The sequence below is a fragment of the Gossypium raimondii genome, chromosome 9 (genome assembly GCF_025698545.1).
Source record: "Gossypium raimondii isolate GPD5lz chromosome 9, ASM2569854v1, whole genome shotgun sequence".
NCBI classification, from domain to species: domain Eukaryota; kingdom Viridiplantae; phylum Streptophyta; class Magnoliopsida; order Malvales; family Malvaceae; genus Gossypium; species Gossypium raimondii.
In genome coordinates, this window is record NC_068573.1 from 47,391,700 (window position 1) to 47,418,613 (window position 26,914).

Here is a 26,914-nt window from a genome sequence, read left to right on the forward strand (position 1 = left end):
AAGAAACTCGGGGAGCTCGAGAAAGGAAGAAAAACCGACACGTGGCAGTATACTGAGAGAAAAAGGTGACGACCGTGTAGTGACCACTAATCCAACAGTTCAGATCTTGCCATCTCGGTTTAAGTCAATAATAACCGTCGGATCGAGAGAGGATGAACAGTTAGGATTCGAGCATGATTGCAGTCAGGGATCGTGGCCGTCCATTAGGGTTAGTAGTGGGTTTCGTTGAGTAATAAAATATAGCGAAAAGATGATGATGAGATTAGAACATTAAAAAAAAAAGTGGAAAGAGAGAGAGAGAGAGAGAGGAGAGAAATAAGAGAAAGCTAAGATCTTTGATAACTATAGTGAATCGGTTTTCTCACCGGAGATAATCGCCGGAGCTTCTTTCCGGTGAATTATGGTATATTGTGCCGTCTGACTGACGAGTGTCATGCAACCAGTCTGGTTTCTTTAATAATTAGTGGTTTATTTAAATTATTATTAGCAAGACGAGTTAATTTTACAGAGATGGATAGAACCAGAGAAGCGAGGAGAGTCAGTATGGCGTCCGCCGCGGCGACCAATGGCCTTTCACGGCGGCGTCATAGGACTAGCTCTCTCAGAGACTCTCCAGGTTATTTTGAAATCAGATCTGGCTTTTCATTTATTCTTCTTCTCTAACGATGTCGTTTTAGTGATTTCCTGATTTTGTTTTTTTGTTTTTGTTTGGATTGCAGAGGAAGACGGACCGGTGGAGACGCATGAAACGGCGCGTTTAAGGGATCGAAAGAAGGACAGAGATAGGGAACGAGAAAGATATAGAGAAAGGGAAAGAGATCGGTTGAGTAGAACCAGTAAGAGAAGAAGAGGCGATAGATTGATGAGTAATAGAGGAGATGGAGGTGATGGTACTTCTGAAGAAAGCGTAAACGATGATGAAGATGATGACGACGAAGACAGCGGCGGAACCGGTGGTGTTGGTTCTGTTCGGACGGTTTCGCCGAACATCATCGCCGGGTCTTTGTCGATGTCTAATCATCATCATAACCATCATCACCACCAGCTGCAGCAACATCAGCAGCATCAACATCGGAAGAGTTTTACACCGCCGGTGAAAGTTATTAGAACAACACCATCGGCGGGGATGACTGCCAGTATGACGACGAGTACGTCTACATGGAAACCCGCCGATGAGATGATTGGTGTATCGGTGCCTAGAAAAGCTCGGTCAGGTAGAGGTGGAAGAGATTAGCGAAATTGTGTTTTTTTTTTCTTCTCGTTTTTTGTTCTGTATTTTTGTTCTTCTCAATTACTGATTTCTTGTATTTTTTCCCCTTTTTAATTTTCTCTTTTGTAGCTACTAAAAGGTCTCATGAATGGGCATCAAGCGGCGGCGGTGGCGTTGGTGTTTTAGGCGGTGAACAAATTCACTGTCAAGCTTCAACTTCGCCGGTAAGGACAGGTGTAACCGGGGCGTTGACGTCACCATCTCCTGCTCCGGCCTCTCCATCTTCTTCCAGTGCTTCTATGAGGAAGAAGATGGTCAGTTTTCTCATTAAAATCTTCCTCTTAATTCTTTTGTTTTCTGGGGTTTCGCTTATGTTCAATTCAGTGACAAAGGTTTGGTTTCTGATGTAGAAGCCTAATGCTAACGGAACAAAGCAAAGGCCACCGAAGTCGTCGTCGAAATCTTCGTCTTCAGCTCAGGAGGAGATTGAGATCGAGATTGCTGAGGTTTTATATGGTATGATGAGACAGCCACAAGTCCCATCTAAGCAAGAAATAATCGGGAACGATTCGGCCAAATTTGATTCAAGAGAAGTTAATAAACCCAATAATGACTCTAAATCAGTCGTCTCTTCGCCGATCTCCAACTCCCCATCAACTCTTCCTCAATCATCCTCTATTTTGCCTTCAAATTCTAGCTCCTCTGCTACTCCTATGTCTGCAATTGGTTCGTAACCTTCAGCTTTAGAAGGAAACGCAAGCCTTTTTTGCCTTTTTGAGCAATTGACTAACTGGTATTGATTTGGGTGTATATTTATTTTGCAGCTCCAAAGAGGAAAAGACCAAGACCGGTGAAGTATGAGGATGAGAATACGACTACAACGACACCTCCACCTCCTTCTATTTTCCCTCCTAGACATAGTTCCATTTCATCTACTACAACTAAGGTTGAAATTGATCAACCAGCTAAAGTTGAAGCAACTTCTCCCAATTTGGAGAAAAATTCAGGACCCGTGGCTGAAAATGATAGCGGTGCTTGCGATTTGACGAGTTCTTCAAAAGCTGGACCAGTTTCATCAGAGTTGGTTCAAGCAGAACCAGTGAAAGAAGAGAAGAATAATTTGGCACTGGATTCTAAGCCTTCGACTGAAGAATCTGAGAGTAGAGATATCGGTTTCGGTAATAAAGAAGAGTCTCAATCGCCAAAGAAGGAATCTTTATCATCTCCTGCTGATAATCCTTCTTCCGCTGGTCTGCCATTGGATGACGAGCGTGAGAAATCGACAGTGACAAAAGCGTGAGCATTATCCCCTCTTACCCATTTCTTCTTTTTTTTTTCCTTTTTGAAGGTTCGGAAAATTTCTTATTTGGAAATTTCGCGTTTCAGTAATTCAACAGTTTGTGAGAATGAGAGTCAGCGGGAAGAGAAGTTCCAGATAGATCTGATGGTGTGGATCCTGTTTTTTTTTTAAAAGATCCAAGCTTTTTCTCCCCCTTCAATTATTGACTATGCATTTCTTTTTCTTTTTTTTTTCTGGTGTTTAGGCACCTCCTCCATCTAGATCATCTCCAGAAAGGGAAGGTGAGACTGATGTTGGGGCTTCAGATCCTAAACCAGTGGCCGCAGATGTGGAATTGGTGAGTCACCTAGCCGTCACCTATCTTTTGGTATGGTGTTGCATAAAAAATTCATGGTTTTTCGCTTGTTTCCATGTGCAGGAGATGAAGTCTTTGGTGAATGAAGATGACAAAAGAATGAAAATTGGGAAGGGAGATGTGAATGTGGAAGTTGAGGATAACAATAAGAAGGCCCAACTTAGTGCTGAAGAAGCTGATTCGCAGAAGCCTGTTGTAAATAAAGAAAGGAATCTTGATCTCCAGCTTGATTTGGAGAAATCTGACAGAGATAGTGGTTCAGGTAGTGTGAGTGGGAACAAGCTCAACCACCATGTTCTAAAGCTACATCATCAACATCCTAGTGTAGAGAAAACTGGTAAAATTGACTTTATTTTTGTTAAAGAAAAGAATTTCCCTTCTTTTTCTCTCTGGGAAAATTTCCTTCTCCTCCTTTTGTTGCTGATCTAGAGGGTTTTTTTTTTGGCCTTTTCAGCACATTCTGGCTCTTTACCTTTGCCGATGTCAATTGCTAGCTGGCCTGGTGGACTTCCTCCAATGGGGTATAGCTGGGTTGATTTGATATTATTTTTCTACTATTCTGGCATTAATAGATCCAAATAAGTGGTTTAGATGTTATAATGGAGAGGATGGGGCATGAATTTTTTTTCTTTTTTTTCCTTAGCAGATACATGGCTCCTCTACAAGGTGTTGTATCCATGGAGGGGAGCGCTGTGTCTTCAGCTGCTATCCAGGCATGTCGCTGTGTTTTTTTATGTTCGTAGCTCTTGATTTCTTATTTTTATTTATTTTACTAATTTATCTTGAAATTTTGGACTTTTTCAGCCTCCACATTTGCTTTTTTCTCAACCGAGGCCAAAGAGATGTGCAACCCATTGCTACATTGCACGGAATATTCACAATCACCAGCAAATTATGAAGATGAATGCTTTCTGGCCAGCGGCATCTGGTTCAGCTTCACTCTATGGCCCAAAGGCTTGTAATCTAAATGTTGTTCCGCCTTCAGAATTGCATGGGAACATTCCTGGGCGAGGTGTGAATTCTGTACAAGAGAAGGGGCAGGGTCTTGCAATTTTTCCTGGTCATGTGTGCAAAGATAAAAGTTCTCAGGCTGCTACCAACATGGTGGATGCCGCACAGAGAAAGCAAATAATGCTCCAGCAAGCTCTACCCCCAGGAGCACCCAATAATATCATGGTAGGCTTTTGGCCAGGAAAAAAAAGGCCTCTTTTTTCTTGTCTAATTTTTATGCAGTTTCGTAATAATTGCACAATTATATCTTTAACTGTCCTTTTGAAAATTTTCTTGTTGGTTATTCAATTTCAGCAAGGCCCTGCTTTTATTTTCCCATTGAACCAGCAACAGGCTGCTGCTGCTGCAGCAGCATCTGTCCGACCTGGGTATGTGAAATCTCCTCCTGCTGCTTGTAGCACAGCTGCATCGAGTACATCTAACTCTGCCTTACTAAGTGCCACCCCAGCTGGTGCAACTGGAGCCCCGGCATTTAGCTTCAACTACCCAAATATCACAGGCAATGAAACTCAATACTTGGCAATTCTGCAGAATAATGCCTATCCATTTCCAATTCCTGCACATGTTGGGGCGCCACCTGCTTATCGTGGGAATCATGCTCAACCTATGCCTTTTATTCACGGATCTTTCTATTCTTCCCCTCAAATGCTTCACCCTTCACAGCTTCAACAACAGCAGCAGCAACAGCCACCCACACAGTTACAACAAAGCCAACAAGGTCATCAGAACACTAGCATGTCCAGTGGTTCATCCTCCTCACAGAAGAATTTGCAGAACCAGCAGCAGAGGTCACATGGAGGTGATGTGAGTAGTGGCAGTGGAAACTCGCAAGTGTTTCATGCCTCTAAAAAGGATTCACCTCATCCCTTACAACTACGGCAACAGCAGCAACAGCTGAGTCAGAATGATTCTCATCAAGCTAGGCAACTTGATGGTGAATCAGATGGCAAAGATGGCCCATCAACTGCTACTGATAGCAGAGTATCTCGTTCAAATATGAATATCTATGGTCAGAATTTTGCTATGCCTGTACAGCCTTCAAACTTTGCTTTGATGACCGCTGCTTCAATGAATTCTGCTGGTAATTATGGGGAAAAGAAGCAACAGACACAGCAGCAATCACAACAGCTAGGCTCAAAGGCTGGAGTCGAGCCTCTTGCATCTCAAGCTTTTGCAATGTCATTTTCATCTGCTAATGGTACTACTGCTCCTGGCCTTGGTATTTCTTCCCTAGCACCGAATCATGCAATTCTTCAGAGCCTTCCAGGAAGTACAAGGCAAGGCTATCAGCATATTATGGCTGTTCAACAGAAGAAGGATAATTATCATGCTTATGAAGAAGGGAAGCGTGGAACTCATGATGCATCCAGTGTGCAAGAAGAAAAGAAGGCAGGAAAAAGTTCAGGCACCGCTGGGCAGTCCATTGCCTTCTCCAGGCCAGATATGCCTGATTCAAGTGATTCCACTCTTGCAGGCAAAAATGTCATTGATAGTTCTATCTGTACGCTTGGCTCTGCTCCTGCTCGAACTTCAGGGCCTGTTATGCCAGCTTCAATCGGTAGTGTTAATGTTGCTAATGCTCAGCAGCAACTTCAGCGGAATCAACAGCAGCAGCTCCAATTTGGGGCTGCTTCTGCTCCTCGAAGTAAGACACCAGAAACAAGTAATGGAAGTGCTTACCCTGATCACTTTCACTCTTCATCTATAGCTGCCAAGTTTTCAAATGTGCTGTCTGCATTTCCTCAAAATCTAATACAAAGCAGCAGCAGTCCTGCTCAGTCTCCTCAATGGAAGAATTCTGTGAGGACAACTAGCTCTCAAGTTCCTTCTCAATCTCTACCATCAACTTCATCCCTCAAGAATATTTCCCAGCAACAAGGTCGGCCACAGCAAAGCCCCACACAGATTTCTTTTGCATCTAATCCTAAATCACCACAAGGTCAACAGCCTCTTAGTAGCACTCCTACCCCTTCTCCAATGATGGTTGGCTCTCCCACAACTTCACTCTCCAGGAGTGCTGGTGGTAGCCCAAGGACAACAGGTTCCTCTTCCACCAGCAACAAAGCTGGCCAAGCATCTGGTTTAGCATCCCAACAAGCTAAGAACTCACCGACCGTGCCTAGTCAGAAGTCATCTCCTGTTGGTGGGAGTAATGTGCCATCTGTCCTGGGAAACCCTCACATATGTTCATCTTCAAATATGGGAGCCAAGCCTCAAGTGGCACTACAGCATCAGCAACATCAAAAGCATGCACTTCATCAAGGGCAGCTGTTCTTCCCAAATGCTTACATGCAGGCTCAAGCTCAACACTCACCAAGTTCGACAACACCTGCAACAACAGCAAGTGCATACTATGTCCAAAGACAACAGCAGACTCTACCTCTGGGTTCATCTACAACATCAACTTCGATGTTATCATTGTGTTCTCCGGTTACTCTTGCCAACAGCGGAACCACCGACCCTGCAAAAGCTGTAGCAGCTGCTGTGGCGAGCAACATGAAAGGTGGGTTAGCATCCCAGGGACTTATCAATCCTGCTCAATTTGCTACTCCACAATCCACTGGAAAGTCGCATCAGCTGGTACCAGGCTTCCCATGTGTTCATGCTGTCCCTTCCGCTGTTCAGGTAAAACCAGCAGAACAGAAACAACCTGCTGGTGAGTAAAATTCTCCCCTTTTTTGCTTCAACATTGCTTCCCCCGTATAGTGAACAAGGAGAAGAAGGTACGGAATGAAAACGGAATCAATGATATTGGGGACCGAATCAGGAAAGATAAACTGGTTTTTTGCCCAGAAATGACAGCAGCAGCGAAAACAGGAGGATATGATTGAAGTTATATATATAATGTGGCTTAGAACTCACTCAACCCACAATTTTGCAAAGTGATGGGGGAAGTTTTTCTTTGTGGAATGTGCTTTCTCATGTGTATCCACCAAACATGTAGACTTTTGTTTATAATCTTTGACATGGTTGATCCCTGATATGCCTTATGTAATTAAATTTGATTGGTTTGATGGGGCAGATGATGGAGGATTAAAAAAAAAAGATGGGGGGGGGGGGGATGAGGAAAAGCAGACAACTTTTCCATCTTTTGGGGCTGTATTGTAGGGGTTCTTTTTTCTTTCTTTCTTTTATTATTTGAAATTTGCAGAAAAGAAGTCAGTAAACAAATCTTTGGAACATAATGATGCAAAACTGAATGGTGTATATGTGTGACACATATTAAAGATCACTTATTTTTGTCTCCTTTTTGATTATTGCCACTTAGGCCTTAGCTTTGATTCCATTCCTTTTGGTTTGTTCTTTTACTGTCCTCAAAATTGATAAAATTGAAAGCAAAGAGAGATGATGATTTGGTGAAAAGGAGATATGGATAGGATGATAATTGTCGTGGGAGGATGGGATGAGGTGGCTAAATTTAAGCCTGCCACTTACCACCATCAAAAGCAAATCGACTTTGTATTATTTTGACGTGTGGGGCCCATTCCCATTTCTCAAACAAAAGTAGATTGTTTGAGTTTGCCCCCCTCTTTCCTTATTATTTTATTACATATTCCCGGATTTATAATCCTCTTCACATTCTGTCCACTACTTCCACGTCACCCTAATGCACACTTAACTATAATCATCATTTGATAATTACAAAATTGACGTAGTATTTTATGTTCCCAAAATTGCCCTCCGCCTCCCTTCAAAGCACAAGACAAGTAGCTACTTCCTTACCTGTAAGGATGACTTTTCTTGATGCTCTTCTTCACACCTGTTCACATTCCTTTCCTTTTTCTCCTTCACTTGTCAACCCAATTTTACCCATTTAATTTTTTAATAAATTTGTGTGTGTGTTCCGTTACCCGTATGGGGTCTTCTTGTCTCCAATACCTCTGCTCTGCTGGCTTAATTTCAATATTCTTTTGCATTTAAAAGTTGCTACTTCAATTTTTAATTATTAAATGATATTGTGTTTTAATAAAAAAATATTATTATATTTTTATAAAACACTTGTTAGCTCCTAATTTTAATTGATATATATAAATGTAATAAAATAAATTATATAACATGTGATCAAGGTATTTCATGATGTGGGAATGGGGCCACTTCCCAAAAAGAACAAATAAATCAAATGGGTTCCTAATATAACATTAACTTCAGCCATCATTTCATTATATTTATGTGGACAGTTGCAACTAGGTCAAAGTATTGACAGTTCCCTTTATTATAGGAATTTTATTAAATTAATTCTTTTATTTAAATTAATATTAAATAATTATGTTAAAGTTTTACTCTCTCTTTTTTTTTTTAATTTTAATATAATACATGTAGTGAAAAGAATTAAGTCATAATATAAAACATAATATGATTTAAATATATAAATAATTGATATGTTAAAAAGATTAATATTTGATACATTGACGGTGTATTTTTTATTCGACAAGCAATTTTAAAAAATTGTTACGTCTCTTTTTTTTGTTTAAAAATTTTACTATACTCCTAGAGAACAACACTTGTCAATCCCTTGACCCTACTTGTAGAGTCTAAAAACTCAGCTCGCAGTGTACCAAATATTTTTCTATATTAAAATGATTGACAATTGATATTTATTTCAAGAAGTGATTAAAACTTTTATTAGACACTTAGATGATTTGATTCAAATAATGTAATTGATAAAACAAACCGTATTAAAATGTTTAAAAATATATAAAACATCATATATATATATATCAAATTATAATTAACATATTAAAATGGTTTAATCCCACTATTTTTATAGTCTTTGAATTTTAAAATTTAATCCTCTATTTTTATTTTTAGGATAGGCCATTTATTTGTCTTAACATCATTAATGGATTTTTCTTAAATTTTCGTTACTTTTTTATTTTAATTGATCATAAGTATTCAAATTTAACAGAAATTAATTACCAATCTTACTAATTTGATTTTATTTTAAAATCAAATAAGTATAAGAGTTCATTTTTAAAATCAAAAGTAGAGATACTAAATTAAAAAAATGAAACGTACAAAGACCGGAGACATAAATAAACCTATTAAAATTAAAATAAATATTATTAATATACACGATGAACTCAAATATTTGTTGTTTTTTGAAAAGGGTCCTACAAAAAGGACTTGTTAAATGGAAAAGAGTGATTGGGCCAAAAAAGAAAGAAGTAAAAGAGTGCCCCCCAAGTTATTATTTTTAATCAAAGGCTCTTTCCCATTCCTCACACGTGTCTATTATAGGTTAGCTAAAATAATAATATTTTATCAAAATAAGGGTAAAATATTTAGTATACTGTCAGTGAAATTTTTAGATTCCATCAATATGATTAGAAGGTTGACAAATGTCTTATAAAGATATAATAAGATATTTAAAACAAGAGGACACCTGACAATTTTTAAAAATTGTTTGTGGAATAAAAAAAATACAGCAAGTGTATCAAATATTAACCGTAGTTTTAAAAAACTGATGTGTCTTTTTTAAAAAAATAAATATATTAATAATTTACTATATCCTTATAGAATATTTTGTCAACCCCTGATCCCGTTTGTGGAGGTTAAAGACTCCACGGATAATGTAACAAATACTTTCTCAAAATAAAATGTTTTGAATTTTTATATTTTAATATCCAAATGGGTTGCGAAATTGAATCCGGAGGTGATAGAGATTCTTTGTCTCATCAGATTGAGATCTAACTCAGACCACCATCGGTAGAGATAATTTAATGTTAAATTTATTTCATAAAATAAATTTAGGTAAACTATATGGAGGGTTTTTTACACAAATGATATAGAAAAAAAAATACTGAAATAGGAAGGCAGAAAAAAATTTACCAAAATAGATTACTTTTTCATTGGAGCCTATTAGGTAGGCGCCAATGAATAAAAAAATAATATTTTTTTTGAATAAAATATTTTTTTAATAATTTTTTTAAAAAAATACGAGTCAAAATACGGTCAACGGGTCGGGTTGGGTCGGGTGGCGCCTATCAGGTAGGCGCCAATGAAGGTGCCTCACAGAGAGGCGCCAATGAAGGTGCCTCATATAGAGGCGCCAATGAATATTGTAATTTTGTATTAATATTGTAATTATTTTATAATTAAATTTGTATTTATAGTTTTGGATTAGTATTTTGTATGAATATTGTAATTTTTATATGAATATTGTAATTTTGTGTTTGTAATTTTGTAACCAAAAAATGAATTCAGTTAATTTGTTTCAAAAATCAATAAATATTGTTAAATAAATACAAAATCAAATAAAATTTAATTATATAAAAGTTACATTATATAAAAATTAAATTAGTTAACAACAACTATATGATTAAAAAGTCAGTTATAATTAAACTTTTAATAAAATGATTTTTAATTTTTTATAATTAAACTTTTAATAAGATGATTTTTAATTTTTTATAAACTTTATATGTAAACTCACCAAATATTAAACTAAACACAACAACTTATAGCTTAATCCTAAATTACTAATAAATTAAATTTTAAATAATTACAAATACAAAAATTTATAACATAATCCTAAATTACTAACAAATTATTTATAAAATAATTACAATATTCATACAAAAATTATAATATTACAATATATCCCGACATTACAATATTCATACAAAATTACAAAATTACAAAATTACAATATTCATACAAAATTACAATATTCATATAAAAATTACAATATTTATACAAAATACTAATCCAAAACTATAAATACAAATTTAATTATAAAATAATTACAATATTAATACAAAATTACAATATTCATTGGCGCCTCTCTATGAGGCACCTTCATTGGCGCCTCTCTGTGAGGCAGCTTCATTGGCGCCTACCTGATAGGCGCCACCCGACCCGTTGACCGTATTTTGACTCGTATTTTTTTTTAAAAATTATTAAAAATATGAAAAAATATTTTATTTTAAAAAAATTATTATTTTTTTATTCATTGGCGCCTACCTAATAGGCTCCAATGAAAAAGTAACCTATTTTAGTAACTTTTTTTTCTGACATCCTATTTCAGTATTTTTTTTTTCTATATCATTTGTGTAAAAAACCCCTATAAAGATGATGAGTAGATAAGATGGTGATTTAGGTGTGGCACAAAACTTTGAAACCCACATTTATTTTGTTAAAAAAATTGGGTTTCAAAATGAGGTGGATTGATTTTTCAATTAGTCCACTCTTTATGTAAAAATTGTCTTGCTTGCCGAAAGCATCTTCCCTTTTACTGCTATAACTATTTTTTTTATTATGTATTTTTAATTTTTAATTTTATAATGATTTATAAAATGTTTTTTTAATTTTATGTATTTCTTTATAATTCTTTTGCCTTTACAGAAAATTTTATGATATTTATTTGATTTAATTTTGTAAAATTCAATTTATTATAAAATAATATTCAAAATTTTGAGACAGATGGGGAAAGTTAGTTCATAGTCAAAGGACAAAATAAAAGTTCTTAATTGAACTAAAATCAATGTGCGAGAATATATGGCAAATTTTATATATAGTTATTAATTATAAAAAATTATTATTTTAAATATTTAAAATAAAAAAATTGTACATTACATAGTTTATACATTTTGACCGTTCCCATTAAAAACTTTAATAAAAATATGACATCATATTTTCTTTGACACGAGAGTTAATCATTAGACATCATGCAACACAAATTACCTTTGCATACCACTTAAGTCTTAAGCGGATTAAAATAGAATCTACACAATAATAATTATTAACCAAAATAAACCGTCTTGTTTCCGAACCATCCCAGCCGTCGCTGACCTAGCCCCGTCTTAAGTTGTCTCCTCCCAATCGACTCAACCGCTGCTTCCCCGCTCTGCTCAGTTATACAATTCCTGTATTTTCAAGTGACTTGTTGTTTTCAAGCTTCTAGATTACCTAGACTAGAAGGAATTGCTCCTTCAAGCTTGTTGTTTTCAAGTTAAACCCTTTGGAGGGAGACCAGATCTCCCATATTGGGTGGTTGTTTTGCAGCCTTAAAAATCCAAGTATAGGCATTTGACCAAAATTTGATGGAAAAAGGTATCTCTCCCTCTAGGTGATTAGCATACAAATACATGACCAAAATGAATGTTGGATTGTTTTGAAGCTGGAATTTCCCCACACAATAGATTCTTTGAAAGATCAAGCTCTTTCAAGAGTTGCAATTCTCCAATATGACAAATGAGGGAATTGGCATGAAGGAAAATGCATGAGGTTTGTCAAGTTCAAGAATGAAGCAGGAATACTACCAGTGAATCTATTTGAATGAAAAAGTAAAGCATTGACATTTTAAGACAACCAAGGGTAGGAGGAAGAAACCCAGATAATGTATTCTCATGCAACTGAACTTCAAGTTTTAAAAGCTCGCCAATGCTTTCCGGCACTGAACCTCTCCAAGCCCGGCCTTGGGGTTGTTTGAGAGTGTCAAGGCTGGAAGGGCCCAAAATATATTGTTTTTTCAGCTTTTAATGTCAGATTTTTTTTTCAGATTTTCACCATACATATTTCCTCTCCTAGGGCCCCAAAATTTTTAAATTTTATTGTATTACATTTTATAATTTTTTTAAATTTATTGTTTAGTTTAGGGCCCAAAAATATCAGAAACGAGTCTGACCCTCTTATCTTGTTTCCATAAAGATAAAATTTTTTGAAGTTATTGAGACGACCAATGGATAAGCAGAGTGGGGAAGCAGCAGCTGGGTCAACCGGGAGGAGACAGCTTAGGACGGTGCTGGGCCGGCGATGGTTGGGGTGGGTCAGAACCCAAACCCAGAAAATAATAAAATATTTTTTGTTTAATAATTAGTATTGGGTGAATTATTTTCTAGTCCTTTAAGTGGTATGTAATGGTAAATTGTGCCACAAGGCATCCAATGATTGATTCACGTGTTAAAAAAATATCTTGTCAGAATTTTGTTAAGAGTTTTTAACTTGAGTGGTCAAAATAAACGAACTATATAATGTGAGTGTCCAAATTATAAACTTTTTATTTTGAATGCTGATAATTTTTAATAGTTGAATGACTATCTGTGTAGTTTACTCAACAAGACGTATAAATAACTAAATATTAAAGAAAAATAATTTATAATTTCATGTCTTTTTAAAATTTGTTGGGAAACATTTGTTTCAATGTTTGTAGTGTATTTAATATATTATATTTTTTAATTTTATTTTATATAAAAATAATAATTTTTAAAAAAATTAATACGGGCTGGGTCAGGTTAGGCCTAGGTTTAACTTGGGAAAAAAGTTAAGCTCGTTTTTTCGAGCCAGGTCAAGCTTGGACCTACCAATCGGTCCTAAATTTTTGTTGGGGCCCAGTCCGAACTCGACTCATGAAAAACTCTACCTACATTAAGTAATTTTAAAACTTAATTATAATTATAGTTTTACCAATTAAAAATTTTAATCTTTACCTATATTAAGTAATTTTAAAGTTCTCAATTAATATAGTGCAAAAGAGCAAGACAATAAATGAAAATAATAGGCAAATAAGGTAAATTTTGTCATAAATGGAAACAAACAAGAAATGGATGATTATTGAGAATTAAACACCATTCAATGTAATATATTACATTTAAGGGAATTAAACATTTAACTATAAAATAAAATATTAATATTTATTAATCAATAAATTCAATAATTGTAAAACTCCTAGATAAACATCAAAGAAGAAAAGATTTACTTGCATCCTTCAAAAGTAAAATAAAACCTTAAAAAATTGTTAAAGACTTGGGTGATGAAGATTATGGAGCATAGGTTTTGGTTTTCCATAATGTTTATGGTTGCATTAGGTTTAGCACATTTGGCTGATGCAACCCTTTGATTTGGGATGCTGCCTAAAGGCGTGCTTATTCCTTCATTTGGATCTAGTACACACTCAACTTTTTCACTAATGACATCGATATCTTCATCGCTTTCAAAGAGTTCAAATTTCAAGATTCTACCTACAGGTGTGCCTATTTCTTCGTCGAGACCTAGTGGAAGTACATCAGATCCACCTCCTCCACCGTCAATATCGACATCTTCGTCACTTTTGAAGAGTTCAAATTTCAGGATTCTACCTACAGGTGTGCCTTTGTCGGGACCTAGTGGAAGTACATCAGATCTGCCTCCTCCATCTTTGATATCGACATCTTCATCACTTTTGAAGAGTTCAAATTTCAGGATTTTACCTACAGGTGTGCCTATTCCTCCGCCGGGACCTAGTGGAAGTACATCAGATCCACCTCCTCCACCGTTAATATTGACATCACTTTTGAAGAGTTCAAATTTCAGGATTCTACCTACATGTGGGCCTCCGTCGGGACCTAGTGGAAGTAAATCAGATCCACCTCCTCCATACTCAATATCGACATCTTTATCACTTTTGAAGAGTTCAAATTCCAAGATTCTACCTACATGTATGCCTATTCCTCTGTCGGGACCTAGTGGAAGTACATCAGATCCACCTCCTCCACCGTCAATATCGACATCTTCATCACTTTTGAAGAGTTCAAATTTCAGGATTCTACCTACAGGTGTGCCTATTCCTCTGTCGGGACCTAGTGGAAGTACATCAGATCCACCTCCTCCACCGTCAATATCGACATCTTCATCACTTTTGAAGAGTTCAAATTTCAAGATTCTACCTACATGTATGCCTATTCCTCCGTCGGGACCTAGTGGAAGTACATCAGATCCACCTCCTCCACCGTTAATATCGACATCACTTTTGAAGAGTTCAAATTTCAAGATTTTACCTACAGGTGTGCCTATTCCTCCATCGGGACCTAATGAAAGTACATCATATCCACCTCCTCCATCGTTAATATCAACATCTTTATCAATTTCAAAAAGTTCGAACTTTGGGATGCTGCCTAAAAGTCTTCCATCAAGACCCAGTGGACATACTTTGGATCCACCTCCTCCACCAACAAAAATGTAATGAGCTTTAATTATTCATTTAATTATTAAATGTCAAGTATTTCTATTTGATGTAGAACTTGTTTATGCAATAAAAGTGATGTAGATAAAATAGAAATTTTCACCTTTAATCGTTTTATAATTTTAAAAATTTTAAACTAGTATATGATAAAATTATACTTTGGCTCCCAAAAATAAAAAAATTTAATTTAATCCTTTAAATATTTTTGCTATCATCAAAATATACAACTTTATTCTGACACCTCTCAAAAAAATTTCTAACTCCGCACCAATATATCCTCATCAGCTTTGACGTAAAACTCCGAATCAAAGAGTGCCTACGCAGCTTTAAAGAATGCTAAGCTGAAACAACAAACATTCTTCTTTCAATTGAATAACATGGCCAATCCATAACTAAAATATTTCCTCGCCAAAGGAAATCATCATATTCTGCCATCTTTGATTTATCATTTGTTCTACCAATTGCAAACCTAAAAGCTCATCCAGTTGCTTCTTCCAATCCTTAACAAAAAATGTAAAGTTAATTCAAACATTATTATTCGTTATATAATAAAACAAATTATGGCTATTATAAGGCATCCACGTCTTTCTCAAACACCATTTCCGAACAATGGAGCCGAACCAGGTTTGGATCCCAACGAAGCCCATTATTTTACGCCTCTTAGTCCCATCATCATCACCGATGGTGGAATGAGCGTTGTTTTCATTATCGTTTTTGTCCCAAATGACACCGACGGATCTCGGGTCGGAGTTTCGGCAGCGGTAACCGGATCCACCGGAGGAAAGGAAAGAAGAGGGGGCAAAGAGGAAAGAGACAATGGCGAAGGTGAAGTGGGCGAAGATGAGCATTAGTTGTGAAGGATCCACTAGAAAATTTGTTGGGACGGAGAATTAAATTATATAGTAAAAATATAATTTTTTTAATTTAATAATTTATATTTTTATATTTTGTAAAGGATTAAATTAATTATTTTATTATTTTGGGGGTCAATCTGTAATTTTACTATTATTAATTTAAAATTTTATCAATTATAAAGGATTTAAATAGAAAATTTTCATTTTAGAGGGTGGGCCCCTACCACTAGAGGTGCTCATGGGCCGAGCCCATAAAAAATTTCGGCTCGGCCCAAAATATGGGCTTACAATTTTGCCCAGCTCATGAGGAAAAATCATAAGCTCTGCCCTGCCCTACCCATTTTATTTTAAAATTAAAAAAGTTTTTAAAAAGTATTTTAAAATATTTTAAAATTAAAAAAATAAAAAAGTATTTTAAAATATTTTAAAATAAAAAAAAGTATTTTAAAAATATTTTAAAATTAAAAAAATAAAAAAAGTATTTTAAAAATATTTTAAAATTAAAAAAATTAAAAAGTAAGTAAAAATATTTTAAAATTTTAAAAATAAATATATTTATTATCTTGGTGGGCAGTCTTGACCAAAAAGTGGTGCCCAAGGCCCGGCCCGTTTTCTAAACGGGCCTCATTTTTTGCCCAAGCCCATATTTCAGGCCTATATTTTTACCCAAACCCTCTCATGACTCCCCCCTGAAGACGAGTAAAGGAAAGGGACGATGGTGGGTGGAGGAGGGACGGGGAGGTTTTTTTTTATTTTTTATTTAATATTAATATTAATATAAAATTTAAATTTATTATTATATTTTTTGCAAAAAATATATTTTTTTTTATATATTTCTTTGAATTTTAGAATTAGGAATAGATTGAGAACATTTGTAAATTTTGAGGATTAATTTTTAAAATTATGATTACATCGATATAATATGTAGAAGTTGGTGGCTAAATATTTTATTATACATATTTTTTAATTACTACGACACTACTGTTTGTGATTTTAACGAGAGTGACAAAATGACTGATCTATAAAACGTGAGTGGTTAAATTGTAAACTTTTTATTTTGGTGCTTAAAAAATTTGTTAATAATTGGATGATTATCTAAGTAGTAAATCCAAAGAAATCCAAAGAAATAATATTTACCTATATTAAGTAATTCAATTAATATTGTACAGAAAGAGCAATTTAATAAAACAAAACAAGGCAAGATAGGGTAAATTTGGTCATAAGTAGAAAGAAACAAGAAATGGATTATTATTGAGAATTAAACACCATTGAATGTAATATATATTACATGTAATTTAAGGAAATCAAACATTTAGTAATAAAACAAAATATTTATATTTATATTTATTACTCAATAAATTAATTAATTGTAAAACTCCTATATAAACCTCAAGAATAAATGGTTTATTTGCACCCTTCCAAACTAAAATAAAAACCTAAAAAATTGTTAAAGAATTGAGTGATTACGGTGATGCAGCATAGGTTTTGGCTATCCATAATCTTTATGGTTGCTTTAGGTTTAGGCCATTTGACCGATGCAACCCTTCGATTCGGGATGCTGCCTAAAGGTGTGCCTATTCCTCCATCTGCATCTAGTACGTCCCTACCTTTTCCACCAATGATATTGACATCTTTGTCGCTTTCGAAAAGTTTAAAATTCGGGATGCTGCCTAAAGGTGTTCCTATTCCACCGTCAGGACCTAGTAGGCATACATCGGATTCACCTCCACCTCCACCACCATTGACATCGACATCTTTGTCAATTTCAAAAAGTTTGAATTCAGGGATGTTTGCCTAAAGGTCCTCCTTCACCCTGAAAAATGTGATGGGCTTTAACCTCTCATTTAACTATTAAACGTCGAGAATTTCTATTCGATGTAGAAGTTGCTTGTACAATAGAAGTACAATGAAAGTAATTTTTAAAAGTCATTATTTTATATATGGAGGACATTTAAACAAACAGAACAAGTTAATAAAATCTTGAAATACATGGTGGATCGAATCACAGTTAAAGTCACTTAATATGACTAATACAATTCCTACTTTAACCAAAAGAAGGATATTGAAATACGCACAAAAATAAATCATGTATGCGTTGATTCTGTTCAATCTTCCTTGTGTTTTTTCCCCCAAGGTAGAAATTTGGATGCTGATCAACATGTTTGTACATACAAATTTATTTCTAACTCTCATTTTAATAACTAAAAGCCAAAATAAAAACAGATATATCATTTGTATTATCAATAATGTTTTAATTGGTTCATTTTAAATTGATTTACTTTAGTTTTTATACTTTTTCAATTTTAAAATTCAATCAAAACCATACGAAAATAGCAAAATGACATTACATATATAACAATTTGTTAGATTAGATTTTAGGAAAAACAAAATTTAATTTAACGAATACCATTTCATCGTTGTTAATCATTGTGCCAAAAACTCTAAAGATTGGAAAATACAAAAACCAAATTAAAATATAATAACTTAATCCACAAGTTACGTAGCATAATTTAACCTTTAAAAAGCAGAATGAAGGTGCCCAATTGGAGCTAATCCTTCATTGTACGAAAGGAAATAATTACCAGATTCCAACTTTCCCAACATCAAATATCAATATCAAACAGTGCTTTAACAATGGGAAGGAAATACAGTCCAAAAACAATGATTAAAACCCCAGGCCAAGCATTACATAGGATATAATAAAATTAAACCTCTACTTTCTGTTGTCTGTGTTCCTAATTTTTGTTCTGTCTATACAACTTTCTAACAAGGGACTAGCTTAGTGCAGGGGTTTCTTTTGAAGTAGTTCCAATGGGTAATAATTTATGGAAAGACAGGTTACCTTGTAGTTCACTAACACAACTGTTTTATCGAGATAAATGCGGTCAGACTCTTCTTAATCGGAATGAGTTGAAGCAGATACGTTATCGCCTACCTGCTCGTCCATCTGTTTTTTATAATATCTCTGAGCAGTTGCATTGACAATCTTGACAAAGAAGTTCATTAACATAAGCCACACAACAGTGTTCCAGATCAAAGCAAATGATAAATCCCACTTCCCCTACAGCATCATTTTTGCACAACGAACGTACAAAATTTGTTAGATTCGAGTTGGTCGTAACTCAGGCTAAGATAGATTGATTGTTTAAGAGAGTGGAGTACCTTGATATTTGAAGGCAGCGGTTGTGAGGTGGACAAGTACTTGTCTTTGGCTGCATGAAGTTTTGCTGTAAGTGTGGGCAAGAATGTATCGAATCCAGGTACGAAGCCGAGCACCCAAATCAACTCATTCTCTATCCAATCAAGGAGTTGATTGTTACAGATAGAGATAATAAAAACCATCTGCAGAAAAGGAATGAAATAGCTACTTATTAGATACTTGGACGGATTGTGATCATGCTTTGTTAAGACAGTAGACACAATTTTATCTTCGTCGGATAGTGTGGTAAATTCAGACATTTTTGGCAAACGCCAGTACAAAAAACCAAAAACTGAGCATAATAAGAGCTTAAAATTCACGGACTTGAAAGAAATTGTTCAGTTAAAAGACGGAAAATACTGAATCAACTAGGGCTCTGCTCGCATTAAAACACAGAGAAGACGTCACAAACCTGTATGTAAGTTTTAATAAATGCCTTCCCAATCAATGTTGAGAGAAAGAACTCCCAGAATGGAATGCCAAATTGTCCACACATGATGCCAGCAAGGTCAAATAATGGATTGGGGACCTGAAACACGATTCAGTTTGTCAGCAGGTCTACGTACCAACATCAATCAACAGTGGAATAAACTTTTACTTTGGAATAAAAAACATTAAGATTTTCAGGCAAAGTGTGTCTTAGCCCTTAGGTGTCGTGCAGACAAAAGAACAGGGAAAACATAGTCATGGAGCAACAAAAGTGCACCGAAGAGAAAGGTGCTCACTGAGGCAAGAATTAAAATGGTAAAGAAGTTCAAATGTTGGGAGTGGGACAACAGCCAGCGTTTGATCTTTTCCAGCAGAGCAGCTATGACTCCAGTATCCTCACTTGAGGAACCATCCAATTCTTCCATGGCATCAAATTCGCGACCTGACTCGCTAGCTGCAAAAAGCAAAAGGTCAACGGAAGGTACATATTTCACAGTATATAACAATTTTCACACACAGAACAGCTAAGGTTTTGAACTTCATACAAAAAATTAATTACCAACCAAACCAGCATCAAAAGTTGGAAAAGGCAACTAAACTGCAAACTCGAGCCAATTTGATCAAGAAACAACGGTACAACATTTTAAATTTCTACAGTTTGAAGTTTAACAAATCTATAAGATTATGCAGATACAAAATGGTAGAAATCCTCTAAAGAAGTTAAATTCAACAGTTTTAATACCCTATTCCAGAGACCCGAAAGTAAAATACGAAATTAAAGCCTGAAAATTAGTAAAATTATGCAACCAATGGAAGATAATAAAAGTTCCTAAATCATTATAGCAGGTGCCAATGCCGATGCAAATCAGAGTGGGGCCTCTTGAAGAAATGCCCTCACCAATTCTTCTGGTAAATATTGTAATAAAAATAAATCAAGTATAAAAGCTGGATCACATACCAGCCCTTGAGATGAAGTAAGGAGGAAGCTCTCCTAGTGCAGTCCCGATACCCCATAAGATAGCCTCCAGCTGCACCTGCTGCAGTATGCTGCTAAGAGGAACCCTTGAACCATGTGTTGATGAAAACAATGGGGGCCCAAACTCTTCACAGGATTTATCCAGCCATGAAGGGCCTCTCTTCAACTGTATTGTATCATATGGAGCACTCTTCAGGTCTACTCGTCCACATTGCATTGCTTTTATGGTAAACAAGGCAATATGCGGACCCAAATAAAGGACAAAAGTATGCAGACCAGATCCTGGAATAAGAAATTGGAAGTAGACAAGTGACAAGTCATATCAAGGCAAGTTGCTTCAGGCATCCCAAAGAACAGCAAAACAACAAAAGAATATAAATGCACATATGATTCAATCAGATTCCAGAATTTTTCAGTCCCATGAAAGTCTGCATAGCAGAACCTAGAAAACTGATTTCCAACCTTTCATACCGGTAAAACATTTCAACCACATAGGTACACCATACCCAACAATCTTGAGAACAATCATTAAAGTGCTACTGCTAATTTCGGTCTGCTAGCTTTTGGACTACATTTGATGAAACTAGATCAAGATGACCTAAGCCACTTTAGAATCTAAATAGCAGCAATAATTACATAGACATCCTTTTAAAAGGTTATACCTATATTTCGATTCCACAAATACTAATTGATATCTGCTTGGTCAGCCAGTTTTTAGCCTATAAATCATACACTGGTATAATGGCATAAGAAAATTGCAAAATAATTCTACTCGTGCAATATTCATCAAGCATACTCCTCCAGACCATCATAAAAGATCAGGAAATATGTGTTCTTACCAAGCCCAATTGAAGATGCAACACCAAGTGCGATCCACCATAGTCCAAACCGAATATACTGAGAAAGTTCATCAACATGCTGGTGAAAAATGTAATGAAGAAATCAACAGTTAATTATTATTTCCACTGATCGGGTCACAATCTAGAGCAGATAGTATGCAACAGTTACCAATTCTAGAAAAGTAAGACCCTTCTGAACTACATACAAAATTGCAGATGTATGCTTTGCTTCAACAGAAAAATAAGATAAAGACAAATGAAATATTACCTTTTCATGAGGACCCTCGATTGTTACAAGCAAAATTCCAAGAGCTGCTATTAGAGTGCTTGAAAGCGCAAGCCAACCACCCTTTGCCAAAAGATATAATGCTAATCGCTTATAATATTGAAAGATAGCCAGAAGAAATAGCCTTAATGTTTTGAAGGGCTGTGTTGTTAATGTCAAGTTTTCTAATTCTTGTTGATGTCTCTCACGAAGATCTGCAACATTTAACAAGCCTATCAGTTATGGGTTACCATAAATCCTCAACTCAACTTTTTTCTCTTTAAATGAACAATAAATAGAGCTAATATTATTCATCATGATTACAAAAAGAAGCTTCCATATTCACCTATAGTTCACTTATAGAGATAAAATGGTAATTATATGACAAAAGCAGCAAACATTCTAGCACTAGCCACTAGGTATAGAAGTTCTTAAGCATTCTGAGAAAAGAAGCTCATATAAGCAACTAAGCCAATTAAAAGACACACCATTCCACTTGCCAATGTTATGAAATAAGCTATTCAACTCTATACAACATTGACAAAATGGTCTGTACATAACCCTATGCTGACTTGATTAATAAAGTCATTCCCCCTTTTTTTCTCTGTAAAATCTAAATTTTCAACAATAATAACCAACCAATTGATACGTATTCACTCACACAGACTATATTGACAGTGTGCCAGCCGAACTAGAAAAAGAAGAGAGAATTGAGCTATGACTGCTTTCAGCAAGAGGGAATGACAATTTTGAACCAGTCTTAAAGTGGGAGGTCAAGATATCTCGTAAAAAAGTGGAAAGGCTAAGATGCAGCATAAATAAGACAAGACGATTTCTCTTGAGTCTCGACCTGGATTATGACACGTTGATAGAGAATCAACTTTAAAAGAAAATGCATACAACTCTGCACTTATTTCCATCGTATTTTGGACACAGCAGAACTAATGCTAGGCACCACAATCGCCAAGCAATATATCATCAACCCACAATTTTCTTCTATTTTCATTTCCCCCTACTTCTTTGTTCTGGAAAAACCCAAGTCCATATAAAGTAAAAACTCCCAAAAAGCACACAATTTGCACCACCAGAACCAATATCACACTTCACCAACAGCTGCTATAAGATAAACCAATACTTCCACACTAAACATAGTTTGAAGAAAGAGTGAATCTACCACTGATTGACACACTCTAATAGTAAAAAAAACCCAAGTAAACAAGCTGCAAAGTTTTCTTTTTCTTTTATAAATTTAAGCAGCCTTACCGGAATGTAGAAAGCACCTTTGTATAACTTCCACATCCAAAAATATTCAGAATCCATTTTTATTTTCTAACCTTTTTCTACATTCAGCTAAGTTTAATAAATAAGCAACCCATTTTTGGAGGAGCTCGGTTAACTTAACTATTGATTTTAAAACTAAATCATAATTAGCCTAATTAAACAAAACTTTAAAAAAAAATCATATACGATAAGATATCTAGAAAGAACGCAACTTGAATCAAGTTCCTAAAATGAGGGGAAAACCCCCAATGACAATAAAGGAAAATTAAAGAGTAGCAAAATACCAAACTTTCAATAGGGAAACAATTACAAAAAAAAAAAAAAACTAGCCTTCGGTCAACGATCCCATTTGTTGAGAAGTAGTTGCTCCTTTGCCTGAATCCATCACCAAACTCGCATACTACAATGAATTTTCCCTTTTTTTCTTCAATTTCCTCAGATAAATACGGAATTTCCGTCCTTTTTTTCTCAGATAAATGGCTACTGATTCTGGGGGAAAAGAATCAGACGGCTATAATCGAATTACTTGTAAAGGAGTCAGCGTTTTTTACTTCTCAATCATGAATAAATAATAGTAATAATAATAACAAGAAAATTAAGTTTTTAGAAATAAAACAGTAGATCTAGAGAAGAAGAACAAGAAGAAATTAAAAGTAATTTTTTTTGCGTGAAGATCTCTTCTCGCCTTCCTCTCTCTTCCCTACCCTCTGTGTCTGATTTTCTTATAAGTTAACTTCACCGTAATTATTTACTTTTAAATTAATTTCTAAAATTTAAAATATTTCAATTTAGTCCTCAATGTATAATAATATTATATTAATCAAAATTTTCTTTTGGATTAACTTCAACGTTAAATATTCGCTTAAATCTGGTATAAATATATTTAAATAATTATATTTATTTTTAACATGATTATTTATATAATGTAGATTTAAAATATAATTCAAATTGATATTTAATATTTAATACTTAATTTAGGATTAAATTGATAAAAAGATTAATATAATATTAATATTTATCAAAAGTTTGATAGGATATATGGAACTACTTATTAGATACTATTTTTATTTTAATTTATTTTTGCATTATATTATCTTTAATATTTTAACCTTCAAAATTTTTAAAAATTAAAATAACTTGACATGTTTTAAAAGATAAGAAAAAAAGTTAGTAATTTAAAATTTTCGTTTATCAAATAACCTAATATTTTCCATACTTGATATTAAATAATATATCAAATTCAATACATAATTAAATAATACTTTATTTATCCATTTTGTAATCTATAATATACGATTTATAATTATTTTCTTTTATTATTTTTATTGGGTATGCTAAAATATTTTTTAAAGAATAATTAAAATATTACAGATTAAGAGACACAATCTGGTTTCCTTAAAAACAAATTTAAAGAAGAGAAAGAAACAATGTGGTTGTCAGCATGAAATCTGTGCCTTTTGATCCAAATACCTAAAAGATTAAATAATTTATTGTTTTTTATAGAATAATAAATTATTGTTTTGGAATTTAAAACAATGTAGCAGTCAGCATGAATTACGCGTTTTTATTTTTATCCAAAACCAATATGTACGCAAAATAATAATAATAAGTGAAATAAATGTTTTCTTTTTATTGAATTAAAACTGATAGTAAAATATAATTGAGAGAAATTTTGATTAATATCTTTCAAATAAAATTTCGAAATTGAATTTTGTGGACAGAAAAATTTTGGTCGGAAATTTTATTTATTTAGAGATTTATTTTAAGTTGAATGTAAATTTAGTATGATTAGTGAAATAAAATGTTTTTGAAAATCAAATTGCCCCATGTTTTGGGGTTGGCAATTAATGGTAGTTAATATCCTCATGTCTAGATTATTCAATATTCTATAATTTATTGTTTTTATATAAAATGACAAGGTTTTCGGTTTATTTTGGTATCCAACATGTTTATTTTATTGTTTATATTTCGGTTTTTGTTTGTGGTTGTTTATTCCAATAATATTATTTTTAAAGTTTAAATATGTATTTTTCTTTAAAAATATAATGTGTCTTATTATTGCACCAAATACTTGTTAATTTTGATTACCATATTCAAATCTTATCATTTAGGAGTGCAATTTTTGGGTTTTTAATCACATCACCTGCTTATGTTGTTTATGGGTTTTGTTTGTTTTTGCTATTTTGTCAGATTCTTTTCGATTTTTGCTTTGTCAATTTGATTTTACATTATAATTAATTGGGCATATATTTCTATTTGTATTATACTTCAATTTTATCAAAAAAATATTTTAGTCCTCCATTTAATTGTTTATCTTTTTTAGCCCTTAAATTTGTGTTGTTTGTCAAATCACTCGAAATAGATAGAAAAATTGAAGTTTGTTAATTTCACTAACGTCGCATACACATAAATGCCATGTCAGTAAATAATTAATTTTTAAAATTTTTAAAAAATTAAAAAGTATTTAAAAAGTATAAAAATATTTTAAAATTAATTAATTGTTAACGTGGCATACATGTGGCAGTCCAAATGTATGCCCCTGTTTAACTTTTTCATCTATTTTGAAGTGATTTGACAAACAATACAAGTTCAAATGCTAAAAGAGACAAAGAAAAAAAAAAGAATGACTAAAATTATTTTTTTTATAAAATTGAAGGGTCAAAAAGATTATTATTATTATTTATTAATTCTTGTGGTAATCTTTTAAATAAATTATTATTGATAACATATATTTTAAATAAATATTAAAAGAAAAGTCAAAATTTGATGTTTTAATTTATTAATATTTTTTATTAAATCAAATCCAAATTAGGCAAATGCTTTATTTGTTGAACTTTAATGGTTCCCTTCCCTTGAACGATAATCAAGCCACCAAACCAATCAAATGTGACATTTGCTATCATTACTGTTTTTCTTTTAATTTAATAATCCTGTTGCATATTACTTTATAACCAATTATTATTTAACTAATCTAATCAGATTTTGGTGTACATCACATGTGTAGCCCATGTTATAAAGGAGAATAGATAAGGCATCCACACCTTGTTCCTTTGCTTAGTTTTTCAATTATTTAAAAGTGATTTTTGATTGACAATGAGACAATATAATATTTTCATTCTATATTTTATAATTTCCTAATGTGGGGTTGAGAAAGTGGCCATGATGAAACACAACAAAACCATTTTTTTTCTGAATTTTTTTTATTTTTTATATATAGATATTTATTAAGCAAGGAGTATTATCGTATTAATTATATATATATTTGTTGAATGAGTCTTAATTCGATTAGTATAGATGTTATTACCAGCGCAGAACAACGTGAGTTTGAATGCGTTAAAACGTGTTATCCTCCTATTTAATGATTAGAGAGAGTACGAGTAATTTTAACTCTTTAAAAAAAAAAGAACATATGATAAATTTAAAAAAAAAATACTTAAAAAAGTCATTTCCTTTTGAGAGAGAAACTTTTAAGCATAATTCCTTTCTCAGGTCGCAAAATCCCTTTTTACGTACAAAGCCTAAAAGTTTATGTCGTTGTATTAAGGTATAAATTTTACCAAAATTTTTATATAATTAAAGTATATGTTAGGTTTAATATATTATTGGGTATTTGAGTTTGACAATTTTTTTAACACGGTACTTTTTTATTTTTATATCTAATTCAGTACTAGAGGTGTCTATAGGCCGGGTGGCCCGGCCCGATGGCCCGCCCGAAATATGGGAAGATTCGGGTAAAAATATAGGCCCAAAATATGAGTTTGGGCAAAAAACGAGGCTCGTTTAGAAAACGGGCCGGGCCTTGGGCACCACTTTTTTTGCCCGTGCTTGGCCTGTCCCGAATATAATAAATATATATTTTTTATTTTTTTATTTAAAATATTTTTAAAATACTTTTTTGGTGTTTATTAAAAATGGGCCGGGCCGGCCTGGATAAAATGTATAACTTTTTATCAAATACAAGTATCACATTAAATAAAAAATAACACAAATATCACATTAGAAAAAAGTGTCAACTCATATAACAAATTATATATTAAGCCTATTTTTATATTTATTTGACGGTCTATAAATATCCTTTTGAGATTTATGACTATTTCTCTCAATAGTGTTGTCTTTAAATTTTAAATTTGAATCCTTTCTTTGAAAATATAATGTATATTACCATCATACTCGGTGATATGTACTCATTTGATGGTTAGTAATAGTACACAAGGAAAATATCCAGTTTATGTGTAAAAAAAGAGGAAATATCTAAGTTT

General features: G+C 33.7%; 2 protein-coding genes across 12 annotated transcripts; one reads left to right on the plus strand and one right to left on the minus strand.

Moving 5' to 3' along the window:
* The first annotated feature begins 259 nt into the window (after positions 1 to 259).
* Positions 260 to 7,122, plus strand: LOC105800509 (protein TIME FOR COFFEE). Of its 11 annotated transcripts, none has more exons than XM_012631693.2 (12): positions 260 to 616; positions 720 to 1,220; positions 1,340 to 1,524; positions 1,624 to 1,936; positions 2,035 to 2,506; positions 2,597 to 2,657; positions 2,755 to 2,847; positions 2,929 to 3,202; positions 3,320 to 3,386; positions 3,509 to 3,578; positions 3,670 to 4,041; positions 4,171 to 7,122. In XM_012631693.2, exons 1-12 carry the CDS (start codon positions 511 to 513, stop codon positions 6,538 to 6,540), a joined length of 4,884 nt encoding a protein of 1,627 aa, XP_012487147.1. In that variant the 5' UTR covers positions 260 to 510; the 3' UTR covers positions 6,541 to 7,122. The 11 variants fall into 11 exon arrangements, with proteins under 11 accessions (XP_012487147.1, XP_012487151.1, XP_012487152.1 ...); XM_012631697.2 differs by having other exon boundaries at positions 1,340 to 1,434; positions 1,621 to 1,936; XM_012631698.2 differs by having other exon boundaries at positions 1,340 to 1,434.
* An 11,122-nt stretch (positions 7,123 to 18,244) lies between these two features.
* Positions 18,245 to 23,379, minus strand: LOC105800510 (vacuole membrane protein KMS1). The gene is made up of 8 exons (XM_012631702.2): positions 22,986 to 23,379; positions 21,378 to 21,589; positions 21,110 to 21,188; positions 20,253 to 20,552; positions 19,591 to 19,748; positions 19,278 to 19,394; positions 18,829 to 19,008; positions 18,245 to 18,727 (listed from the first exon to the last, which is right to left on the minus strand). The coding sequence occupies exons 1-8, from the start codon at positions 23,038 to 23,040 to the stop codon at positions 18,563 to 18,565; spliced, it is 1,266 nt and encodes a 421-aa protein (XP_012487156.1). The 5' UTR covers positions 23,041 to 23,379; the 3' UTR covers positions 18,245 to 18,562.
* Between the last annotated feature and the right edge of the window lie 3,535 nt (positions 23,380 to 26,914).